The 12,231-nt window shown below is 41.7% G+C and overlaps 1 protein-coding gene across 1 annotated transcript; it reads left to right on the top strand.

Moving 5' to 3' along the window:
- The first annotated feature begins 352 nt into the window (after positions 1–352).
- Positions 353–7,305, top strand: LOC307232097 (patched domain-containing protein 3-like). Its single transcript, XM_080002978.1, has 5 exons — positions 353–524; positions 965–1,714; positions 1,894–2,021; positions 3,809–3,954; positions 4,861–7,305. Exons 2-5 carry the CDS (start codon positions 998–1,000, stop codon positions 6,609–6,611), a joined length of 2,742 nt encoding a protein of 913 aa, XP_079859104.1. The 5' UTR covers positions 353–524; positions 965–997; the 3' UTR covers positions 6,612–7,305.
- Positions 7,306–12,231: the final 4,926 nt, after the last annotated feature.

The raw sequence follows: 12,231 nt of genomic DNA, 5'->3' as shown, positions 1-12,231 counted from the left end.
TTTTTATCTGCGTGTGTTGCCGATCTTCGTTAATGTATTTTTCTTTATTTGTACAATATTTAAAAGTTGAACAATAAAAACAGTACTATTGATTTTTTATGCAGAACAGGTATAAAACAGTATTTTGCCGTTTGGGTGGGCAGCCTAAAATAGCACGACATGTCTGTCTGTAAAACTTGGCAAAATACAAAGAAAAAACGACGGCTCATCAGCCAGACTCTGATCCCTTCGCTGCGACAGGCGTTCGAAAGAGCCGGATCGTTCGTCAACGCCCGCGTATGACCGCCGTCACGCGGGCCCCGCCGCTCAACTTTCACTTTCGTTTGCGGTGAAACTGCGCGTTTCCCGGCAGAGCGTTTCTCCTTTTCACCCCATGAGGTTGTTTCGTTGTCCAGGGTTCAGAGCGAGTTTTGACTCCTGCTTGACGTCCATCCCCGGTGAGCGGCGACGCAGCTTCCCTCTGACCGGCGTGGCTACGAAACTTATCCCGGGGCATTGTTCCGGGCGCAGCTGGTGTCAAAAGTGTGAGTACCGCGGCGGCCCAGCCCCGCGTTTAACACCCCGGTAGTTAACGGATGGGTTAGCTTTTTTTTTGAGGGTTTTGTGTGTGTCCCTGGCTTCTCCGTCGAGGGAAAGAAAGATCGATAGACAGACAGATAGATAGACAGACAGACAGACAGACAGACAGACAGACGGATCGATAGAAAGATCGATAGTCACAAGGCTGTGACGTCACAATGTCGATAGCGAGGGGCAGAACGTAAGTACAGACGATGCCTGTAAACGTTGGTAGGTGGCACCAAAACACCCATTAGTTGTATGGTGCCGAAGCTCTACTAAAGCTTAGTTTAGGAGAGACAGAACAGCTAGGTAACATATATACCATACTGTATATCATATCATTAGAACCTTTTAGAAGCTGATCGAATCTGACCTTTTTTTATTTACGTTTTTCACTCGGCAGACGAATAGAAATCCGATTTTGGGGAAGGTGAAGATGCCGAGGTGTCACACTGACTGCGTGGAAAGACCCCTGTCCCAGTGCTTCGGGGCCCTGGGGCGGTGCGTAGGGAGGCATCCGTTGTGGTTCCTGCTGGTGCCCCTGGTGCTCTCCGCGTCACTCGGCTCCGGGTTCATCTTCCTGGGGGAGATGCGCAGCCGGGCGTCTAGCATCGAGGACCAGTTCACACCCGTGGACGGAGCGGCCAAGCGGGAGAGGCTGGTGGTCCAGACCAACTTCCCCCGGGAGCAGGACGGTCCGGGCCAACGGTTCTCCAGTCAGAGGCTCATCACGGAGGGAACGTACGGATCCCTCATCGTCACCTCCACGTCAGACAACATCCTCACTGACGATGCTTTTGGGAAAATACTCAAAATAAACAACAAGATTTTAGAGATGGAGGTGGAAAACCATCAGAATTTCTCCACCCTTTGTGCTTTCAATGGTGCTCAGTGTTTGACAAATGCAATTTTGGAGCTTTCTGACACTGGTACTCCTGGTTTTCCCAACATAATCCATTACCCCATGAACAACGGGGTGTTTCTCGGTACTTCTGTGGGTGGTGTGCAGTTCATGAACCAAACATCAAATCAAATTAAAAGTGCTCGTGCAGTGAGGCTGATTTATTTCCTAAGGGAAGAAGACAATGCGACGCTCAACAGTCTGTGGCTGAATAAGTTTATCATCACAGCTTCACAAATGAAAGAGACAGAGGTAAGTGCTACTAGACTGTCCAGTTCAAATAGAAGCTATTTTTATTCTGTCAGACATAGATTTTTATGTGTTAGGGTCTTTTTGTGATATAATAGGCTTTTTTTTGTTTTTTTTTTTCAAATCTAGGAATAAAAATTTGAAATACAAATTCATAAATGTGGTTTCCTATTTATTTGCAGGTTGACGTTTCTTATTTCACGTCCCTGTCCAGAGAAGAGGAATTTGAAAATAGTGCAAAGTCCATCACTCCGCTCTTTTCAGTGACCTATGCTCTGGCCATTAACTTCTCCATCTGGTCCTGCATGAGGTATGTGGAATATCTTTTAATTTTGTAGAAAACAACTTGGTCTTGCATGCATTTCTACTTCAGAACATTTTAGGTGTGTTTGATATGGAGTGTCATTTTTAATTATTTCAATGTTCAAGGAAATTATTGATATTTGAACAAGATACTGTTAATACTGTCCTTAAGATTGTTTTGGGTGTATTTTTGCTTGAGTTTATTACTCTCTACTTTTACACCTTTGTAACTCGCTACAAAATAGAATTGGTGGAAAACCTGTAGCCAATGATATTGGTAAAGCCGGTTATGACCAAAGTCATGTCGTGAACCAAGGGTCATATCCAGCAGTGTAAACAAAGACTCGTGCCCTTGTTCAGAGTTGCCAGGCTTTCCCACAGAATTGGGCTACTTTATAAGCGCTGAAGCGTGTGGTGTGTATTTTGTTCATTTTTTTTGGAATTTTTTTTGGTCACTAGAATTGCCAGTGACCAAGTAACAGGAAGCAACGGCCTCCCAGGGCTTGACGCTTACTTTTTTCCCAACGAGCAGATGTGCTCCTAAGTTTAAGAATTTAGGAGCGCATAAAAAAAACATTAGGGGGTGCAATGAAACTGGATGAAATGTGTTTTCCCTTAAGACGTTTACAAGCAAAATGATTTGATTTTAATACAAAAAGTACACAAGGTTTTTAATTATTTCTGCTTCAAACTATGTAATAATTATGTAATATTTATACTTTAAATGGTATCAATGGTAAGAACGGTATGAACAGCTCTATTATAAAATAGTTCTTCTTAGTTCTAAATGCCAAAAAAAGTCGTCTGAGTCTGTTTAGACACAAAGGATATAACACAAGTAGTCTTGTTTATTTTATTAATGAATTGATTTAATCATTAATACAAAACAAGCAACCAGGCTACTTTATCACAATATAATAGTTATAGAAACCTGTTTATTTTTGGAGAAACTCACAAATGCTGAAATTCTAAAAAATTTCTCCATGTCCCAGAGGAAGTTGTGGCTATTCAGAAGGTTGATGTTCTGGTAACTCAATTTAATTCCAACATATAACCAGTATCATGTTCAATTTATCAAGTTTTTAACAAACCACATTTTATGAAGAGGTTCAGAATCAAGCGATGGTGAACTAGTGCTCCCCAATACATTTGACAGTTTGCAGACATGTATTTTTAGTCTCGGAGGCGAGTAAACGCTCGCACTGTCGAGCCCTGCTCCCTCTGATGCTGCCCCCACCCTCCGTGGCCATGTTTACAACAAATGTTTTCTTATGTCACAATAAAAGATGCGTCTTACCCAATGAAGTGCCTCTGATGCTTACCAAAAAAACACAGAAGTATTGACAACCTGAATGAAATCAGATATAAAAAAAGGCTGTTTTTCTCTCCACAGCATTTATTTTTACTATTTCTATTGATACCTAAGTACATTTACATTTACATTTAGTCATTTAGCAGACGCTTTTATCCAAAGCGACTTACAAGGGAGAATAACATTCAAGCTACATTGCGACAGAGATTAGTGTAACAACAAGTCAATTTAATACCATATAAATACTTTGGATACTTAAGTTAATTTAATATGAGCTACTTTAAGTCCTTTACCCTCGTAGTATTCTAATGAGTGACTTTCACTTTTTCTAGAGTCGTTTTTCAGGAAGAGCCGTACTTTTACTCAAGTGTAGCTTTCGATTGCTTTCTCCACCACTGCTAAATATTCTTACTGTGAAGTGTGAAGAGAATGCATTTTGTCGGATGTAGAATATTCCTTTTATGTTATTGTCTCTTCTGCAGGCTGGACTGTGTGAGGAACAAGGTGTGGGTCGCTGCTTTCGGGGTCCTCTCTGCTGGGATGGCAGTTCTGTCTAGTTTTGGACTCCTGCTTTACCTAGAAATACCTTTCTCCATGACAGTAGCATCAGCTCCTTTCCTAATTCTGGGTAAAGTATAGTGTGTGTGATATATATATATATATATATATATATATATATATATATATATATATATATATATATATATATATATATATATATATGGTGAGACAGTTTCACCACCAAAGTGGCGTTTTCAGGGCCCTCCGGCACAGAGACAGACGATGTGGGTTGTTAACACCAGTTCATTGTAGAGGGTGGGCTAGCTGGAATTAGCCAGGAGCAGATGGACAAAGTGTCATGACAGGGCTGCTATCCTGAGTGTGAGTGGGAATGGGGGTTTTGACCGGTTGCTCGTTAGATCAACGACTGGGCAACAGGTATGCAGCCACTCTGATCCCAATCACCAGGTCCAGGTCAGGTGTGGCTGCTCACCACACCATCCCCACAATATATGTGTGTGTGTGTGTGTATGTGTATTTTTATATATCGGCATATATATATATATATATATTTAATTTATATACATTTGGTGAGATAGAAGTTATTATTTTTCTAATTTTATATAGTAATTGTATTATAACAAATCATTATGATCATAATAATACATTATACACATTGAATTGTTATTATTCATATTTTTAATTGCTGATATTTTAAATTATTTAGTATTATTATAATGGGCAAGTACTACAAAATCAATATTTTAGATACTGGTAACAAGTGTTGAAATTATGATAATTGTATAATGATGATCACAATTTTTATTTACTTCAATAAAAAAGAAGGAAGGCATACCTCTACAAGGATATAACAATGTACAAACACAAGACAATAAATACCTCATGTTTTTCATTGTCACGTCATGTAAACAAAATACCCTGATCATGAAAGATGGAGGTTCCCACGACTGCGTTAGACTTAATTATTTATCTTTTAAAACAAGGTTATATCAAAACTCCTTTCTTTACTCAGGGATCGGCGTGGACGACATGTTCATCATGATCTCATGCTGGCAGCAGACCAAGGTGAAGAACACCGTGGAGGAGCGCATGGCCACCGCCTACAGGGACGGGGCCGTCTCCATCACCATAACGACGCTGACGGATGCCGCGGCCTTTGCCCTGGGCCTCCTGACGCCGTTCCGCTCCGTTTGGGCCTTCTGTGCCTACACTGGCACGGCCGTCCTGTTCTGCTTCCTCTACAGCCTCACCTTCTTCGGGGCCTTCCTGGCGCTGAACGGACGACGGGAGGCAAGCAACAGGCATTGGTTCACCTGCCAGAAGGTCCAGGAACCTGGGGAATCGGCCTCTAGGTCCAAGCTCAGCTCCATGTGCTGCCTGGGAGGTGTCTACGACCAGGTCACCGGGACGGAGAAGCCCTTGCCGGTCAACAGTTTCTTCGAGAAGTTCTACGGCCCATTCCTGACCAAGGGTTGGGTCAAAGTGTGTGTGGTCCTGCTCTACGCTGGCTATCTGGCCACAAGTGTCTACGGGTGTTTCCAGATGAAGGAGGGCATAGATCTTAAAAATTTGGCCTCTGACGACTCGTATCTAGGCCATTACTATGATGACATAGACGAGTATTTCTCACAATATGGTCCAAGTGTGATGGTCGTCTTGAATAACAGAGATTTTAAGTACTGGGATAAAAGTGCGCAGGATCAACTGGAAAGGTGTCTAGAAACGTTTGAGAGCTTGACATTCGAGAACAAATCCCTCGTTGATCGGCAGCTGACAATATCTTGGCTCCGCTTTTATCTCCTTTTTGGAAAGTCCCGTAACTTAAATCTTACTGATAAACGGACTTTCGGAGATAATTTGTCCGGGTTCCTCAAATCACCTTCCACAAATTTGCTCAGACAAGATGTTAATTTCTCGGTTCCTGAGCTTAAGATCTACGCCTCCAGAATGTTTATTCAAACTGTCAATATCAACACAGCAAACGATGAAAAGAATTTGTTATATCTGCTCAGGGAGACGGCCAAGTCGGAGGTGTGTCCACAGCCCCTGGAGGTTTACCATCCAGCGTTTATTTACTTTGACCAGTACGCAGTTATTGTCAGTAACACCATCCAAAACCTGCTTCTGGCCACGCTTGTTATGCTAGTGGTGTCCCTAACATTGATTCCCAACCCGATATGTTCCCTCTGGGTGACCTTCGCCATCGCCTCCATCATAATAGGCGTCTCGGGTTTCATGGCAATGTGGGACGTCAACCTGGACTCCGTATCCATGATCAACCTGATCATCTGCGTTGGCTTCTCCGTGGACTTCTCCGCGCACATCTCCTACGCGTTCATCTCCAGCCCGAAGCCGACGGCCAACGAGAAGGCCGTGGACGCCCTGGTGCGCCTGGGCTATCCCATCCTACAGGGGGCGCTGTCCACCATCCTCGGGGTAGTGGTCCTGTCTGTGTCTGTCAGCTACATCTTCAGAACCTTCTTCAAGATCATGACGCTGGTGATCTGCTTTGGGGCACTGCACGGCCTTGTGTTCCTGCCCGTGTTCCTCACTCTCTGCGGGGTTTGCGGCGGTAAGGTCCAAGATCAAAAAGGAAACCAAGAGGGAGTTTTGGATGGCAAAGACACCTCCAAAAACACCAGGAGTTCCACTGAAAGTCGTGGTATGACTGGCTCTCCAGGGGAATCTAAATGTTCAAAGTCTTCAGAAGCTAACATACTAATCCGTAACAATGCATTTGATCCAGACTGCCACGAGGATTGATGGATTTCAAAGGATATGTTTCCAAGCTAGATGTTATTAAAGTGTTGCTTTCCCTCGTTTTTCACCATTTTTATTGTTTATTTAAGGTTTAAACATCTGCCTCATTGGATTGCATTGATGCACCGTGAGAAGCTAAGGTAGAGTGGTAAGTTTCTTATGCGTGTGCCTCAATATTGGAATGAGCTAGTTCTTGTGTTAATGCAATTTATCAAAGAAAACATTCTGATTCCTTCCAGCTATCTTGTGTTCAGGGAGGTTGTTGCTGTGAAATGTTAGAAATGGCAGGAAGCAACATTTTTACAAGGTTTAGAGACAAGGCCGGTTTTGTTTTATTTCTATGCTTTTTTTTTTTTTACTGTTTTATGTGAAGCATTTTCAATTGCCTGTGTTTGAAATCTGCTATAAAAACGTGCCATGCCTTGGTTTGGAAAGTGGCCAAACTATCCTTAAATGTGATTTGTGACACACATGAAGGGTATCTTACTTTCACTTTGTTATAATTTCAAAAATATTGGCTTTATTTTTATGTATTTCACTAACATTGTCTTATCCCATGGATCCAAAAATGTAATGTCTAACATCGTACAGTAAGTTCACCATTTAAATCAAGTACATTTAAATAAATAACTGAGTATATTACTGTGCTGAATGTGTTTCATAAGTTTTAAACTGTAGTTTTGCACATTTTCCAAGTTCTGCTACCATGGCTCTCTTTTGGTTTAGTTACATTTCGGGGAGGGGTGGGGTGTTGTCTGTTTTTTTTTTCTTTTGTTAGTTCCAATGTTTTTTTTGTATTCTTGGGTTAGGGTTAGGGAAAGGGAGGGGTAATGCCATGTTCAGGAAGGAAAGTCCTTCCCAAAAATGGATGTGCCCTGGCCATCACAGGAATTTGAAAGGGACATCACACAAGACTCTTGGGTAACCAACAAGTACAGTGGGGAAAAAAGTATTTAGTCAGCCACCAATTGTGCAAGTTCTCCCACTTAAAAAGATGAGAGAGGCCTGTTATTTTCATCATAGGTATACCTCAACTATGAGAGACAAAATGAGGAAAAGAAATCCAGAAAATCAGTCTGAATTTTTAATTATTTATTTGCAAATTATGGTGGAAAATAAGTATTTGGTCAATAACAAAAGTTCATCTCAATACTTTGTTATATACCCTTTGTTTGCAATGACAGACGTCAAACGTTTTCTGTAAGTCTTCACAAGGTTTTCACACACTGTTGCTGGTATTTTGGCCCATTCCTCCATGCAGATCTCCTCTAGAGCAGTGATGTTTTGGGGCTGTCGCTGGGCAACACGGACTTTCAACTCCCTCCAAAGATTTTCTATGGGGTTGAGATCTGCAGACTGGCTAGGCCACTCCAGGACCTTGAAATGCTTCTTACGAAGCCACTCCTTTGTTGCCCAGGCGGTGTGTTTGGGATCATTGTCATGCTGAAAGACCCAGCCACGTTTCATCGTCAATGCCCTTGCTGATGGAAGGAGGTTTTCACTCAAAATCTCACGATACGCGGCCCCATTCATTCTTTCCTTTACACGGATCAGTCGGCTTGGTCCCTTTGCAGAAAAACAGCCCCAAAGCATGATGTTTCCACCCCCATGCTTCACAGTAGGTATGGTGTTCTTTGGATGCAACTCAGCTTTCTTTCTCGTCCAAACACGACAAGTTGAGTTTTTACCAAAAAGTTCTATTTTGGTTTCATCTGACCATATGACATTCTCCCAATCCTCTTCTGGATCATCCAAATGCTCTCTAGCAAACTTCAGACGGGCCTGGACATGTACTGGCTTAAGCAGGGGGACACGTCTGGCACTGCAGGATTTGAGTCCCTGGCGGCGTAGTGTGTTACTGATGGTAGCCTTTGTTACTTTGGTCCCAGCTCTCTGCAGGTCATTCACTAGGTCCCCCCGTGTGGTTCTGGGATGTTTGCTCACCGTTCTTGTGATCATTTTGACCCCACGGGGTGAGATCTTGCGTGGAGCCCCAGATCGAGGGAGATTATCAGTGGTCTTGTATGTCTTCCATTTTCAAATAATTGCTCCCACAGTTGATTTCCTCACAACAAGCTGCTTACCTATTGCAGATTCAGTCTTCTCAGCCTGGTGCAGGTCTACAATTTTGTTTCTGGTGTCCTTTGACAGCTCTTTGGTCTTGGCCATAGTGGAGTTTGGAGTGTGACTGTTTGAGGTTGTGGACAGGTGTCTTTTATACTGATAACGAGTTCAAACAGGTGCCATTAATACAGGTAACGAGTGGAGGACAGAGGAGCCTCATAAAGAAAAAGTTACAGGTCTGTGAAAGCCAGAAATCTTGCTTGTTTGTAGGTGACCAAATACTTATTTTACCGAGGAATTTACCAATGAATTCATTAAAAATCCTACAATGTGATTTCCTGGATTCTTTCCCCCCATTCTGTCTCTCATATCTCTCTATAATGAAAATTACAGGCCTCTCTCATCTTTTTAAGTGGGAGAACTTGCACAATTGGTGGCTGACTAAATACTTTTTTGCCCCACTGTATGTAGTCTGTAGAGATATGTCTGAAGTAAATATCACATTTCCTTACACTTTTTTAAAAATTCATTTTTAGAGTATGAGAGCACCTCTACAAGCTGCCACAGAAAATTATCTTGCACCTACACCAGCTAACAGGCTAAGACCGCATGCTCCTACTCCTCTATATATATTTTGTTCATGAATGTTGATGTTTTCAAGACCGTGTGCTCCTACTCCTCTATATATATTTTGTTCATGAATGTTCATGTTTTTAATAAATCTTTCAAAACGAAAAACATTTCTTACATTTCTTGCATTGCCCCACTCCCACTAGCCTACGGCCTCATTCCTTTGTCTGAGAGTTGGGCAGAGAGATGGCCCAGCCTGCTGCAGGTCGGTGTGGGCCATGAATTTTCAGGTCATTAGCTAATGGCTCCTCTCACACCTTGGGTCAACTGAAATAAAGTTGTAAACAGTTGTAATAAAACCTTGGTTTTACCTATTTAGACATCAGATTTGATCAACTATTTTGACTTAATTCACCCAAGACCTTGATGAAAAACTGTTGTATTGACAAAACAGTTCGTCAATATATTCTAGTGTGTGCTACGACAACATTTCTGACGCCAACACAAAATACAAAAACATACTCTTTATCTTGTGTGTTTTAGATCTATCTAAAATCTGCATAATGATACTGACCGAACTATTGATGTCATATCAATGTAGCTGTGATTTTCCTTCAAATAGCCACTTTGGAGCAAGGGTTTTAAGTTCATTATATTTTGAAAAATATCAGACCACACTAACATCACAATGCTTCTCTGAATTCAGCTTGGACTTAAGAGGGTTAAATGCCACTCTTACAAACCGTTAATGTTCGTACATAAGGAAACACAATATACAATATAATATGGTTAGATTATTTGGAAGAGAGAACGCAAAAGTTCGGTAAAGTAAAGGTTGAATGGTTTATTTTCTTCACTGTCTGCCGGTCTTGTATCGTGGACAAGGAGGTGGTAGTGTTGTGTTATATATTCGAGAGCTAACTTTTGTGGGGAGAAAAAAAAGCTGAAAATGGGTCAGATATGACTTAAATGCCACTTCTCAGCTTAGCTGAATGTAAAATCCGCTGTTTCAACTTTTGTTGAAAAGTTTTCTATCATACAAGTAGAAACAAACGAAAAAAGTTGAAAATAAAAACCCAGTAAAACCAGCACAGGAACTGCACCGGACTCACGGTGGAGGAGAAGAACCACATAGTCATAGTTAAGGCAGTAAATGCGGGGGAAAAGGAGAGGGTTGTAACCAGGAGGTGTGTGCGTGCGGGCGGGGCTTGTCCCAATTGGTTCTGGTGTATGAGGTCGTAATTATATCGTAGCGCCTCCAAGCTGCGGGAAAAAAGCCCGGAAGCCACCCCTGAGTCCCGCAGCTGCACAGACACCCCACGGCCACAGGAAAGCCCCGAGTGCCTTGCAGCCACGGAAGCTGCCGCAGAAGATGTTTTTTCGCCATGTTAAGAAGCAATAACAGTATGTAAGTTGTTGCTTTGAGATATGCAGATCAGACTGAATGGCGCATATTGCTGCGTCAGTGTCTGCCCTTGACAAAGCCTGGTTGGTCTTGGTGAATTATAAATGGAATTACTTTTCAATTCTGTTAATTAGTGTTTTACCAATGGCCTTTAAATCACAGTTAATTAATCTTATGGTACCATTGTGATGAATAATGGGGTTTTGAGTTCTGAGTTCTTCTAGAGTTAGTGGTTGAGCTAATGTGATCTGTGAGTAGTTTAGGGAGGTCGATGTCATTGAGGAATGAGTTAATGTTTGATATATTTGATCACAGATTTCTCAGATTTATGTTTAGTGAGGATTACCAGAGGTCTAGGGTTAAGTCTAAAAGAAGTTAACCTAAAATAGACAGCACAGGAGTGTAAGAAAGATAAAGCATATATTCCTTTTTTGCAGGAAATACACCTCGCTAAAAAATTACACAACCTGTTAGAAATGAAATTCTCCACAAACGTCTTCCGCTCATCACATAGTTCAGTAGGAAGAAGAGTGACTATTTTGATAAACTAAAAGCTATCTTTCCATCTACACAAAAATGGGTGATATGTCTTAGTCATAGAGGAAATAGACAATACCCAAATCAAATTTATTATGAGTTCTTGTGGACTATTTTTCTTAGCGAATGAGAGGAATACTTGTCCTTTCAAATCAATTTTCCGTCTCAATGTATTTAGTTTAATAAGTAGCCATGCAATAAGTGGCTAACTCCATTGTCCCTTATTTATAAGATGCCATGCAAGTAGTACCATGTAAAATGCATTTCTACCTTATCAAGTCCAAGTGTTTACCTCTATTGGTTAGAACTGTAAAAGAATCAAATGATGATCCCTTCATCAATGAACATACTGTAATACTATTACTGCTATTGGGATCTACCTGCTGCTACTTTGGGGAAAATCAAAGTGGAACCCTGATAGCCAGGTCTGTCATTTCCTGATCACTTCAAGGAAATTATGTAGTAAAATAAAATGACTAAACTTCTGTTTCTGAAGCTGTAGATGGAGTAGTCACTTCACTCCTTTACTACTTGACCTCAACTACTTTAACTCAATGTCCTAAATTGTTAGCGTCCTCTGTGACTTGTTTAATAATCCACTTTTTTCTTTCTCTCCCTCTGTTTTTCCAGCAGAGAAACCCCAGTTGGCTCCTACGAAGGGATTTTCCTGTCCTGAGTGTCTGTCCTCCTTCACATCTCCAATCTCTGATCACCACATTAAGAGTGGAAACAGTGAGCTTAGCGTCCAACAGCTGGGAAGTGGAGTGATCAGAGCACAGAGTATCGTACGTACGGCAGAATGTCATCCGATAGGAGCCTGTGGAACAGCCAGAAAATGGGAAGACTCGCAGCGAATTCAAACTTGTAACCGTTGTGGGAAGTCATTCATTTTTCAAAAACTATATAAATGTGACCAGTGTGGGAAGGATTTTACTGCGCCAAGTAACCTGAAAATACATCAGCGCAGTCACACAGGAGAAAAACCTTACTCCTGTGAACAGTGTGGGAAGAGATTCAGCCGATTTGGATATCTTAAACTACATCAGC

This window comes from Zeus faber, assembly GCF_960531495.2.
Source record: "Zeus faber genome assembly, chromosome: 1".
In the NCBI taxonomy this organism is placed as follows: domain Eukaryota; kingdom Metazoa; phylum Chordata; class Actinopteri; order Zeiformes; family Zeidae; genus Zeus; species Zeus faber.
Note: the sequence above shows the minus strand (reverse complement) of the source record. Positions and strands in the feature narration are given on the sequence as shown.

Bases quoted from the DNA above. Each gene is read 5' to 3' on its own strand.
- LOC307232097 (XM_080002978.1), top strand. From the start codon at position 998: ATGCCGAGGTGTCACACTGACTGCGTGGAAAGACCCCTGTCCCAGTGC. The intron at 1,715-1,893 runs GTAAGTGCTACT...ATTTATTTGCAG, and splicing joins CACAAATGAAAGAGACAGAG to GTTGACGTTTCTTATTTCAC. The intron at 3,955-4,860 runs GTAAAGTATAGT...TTCTTTACTCAG, and splicing joins AGCTCCTTTCCTAATTCTGG to GGATCGGCGTGGACGACATG.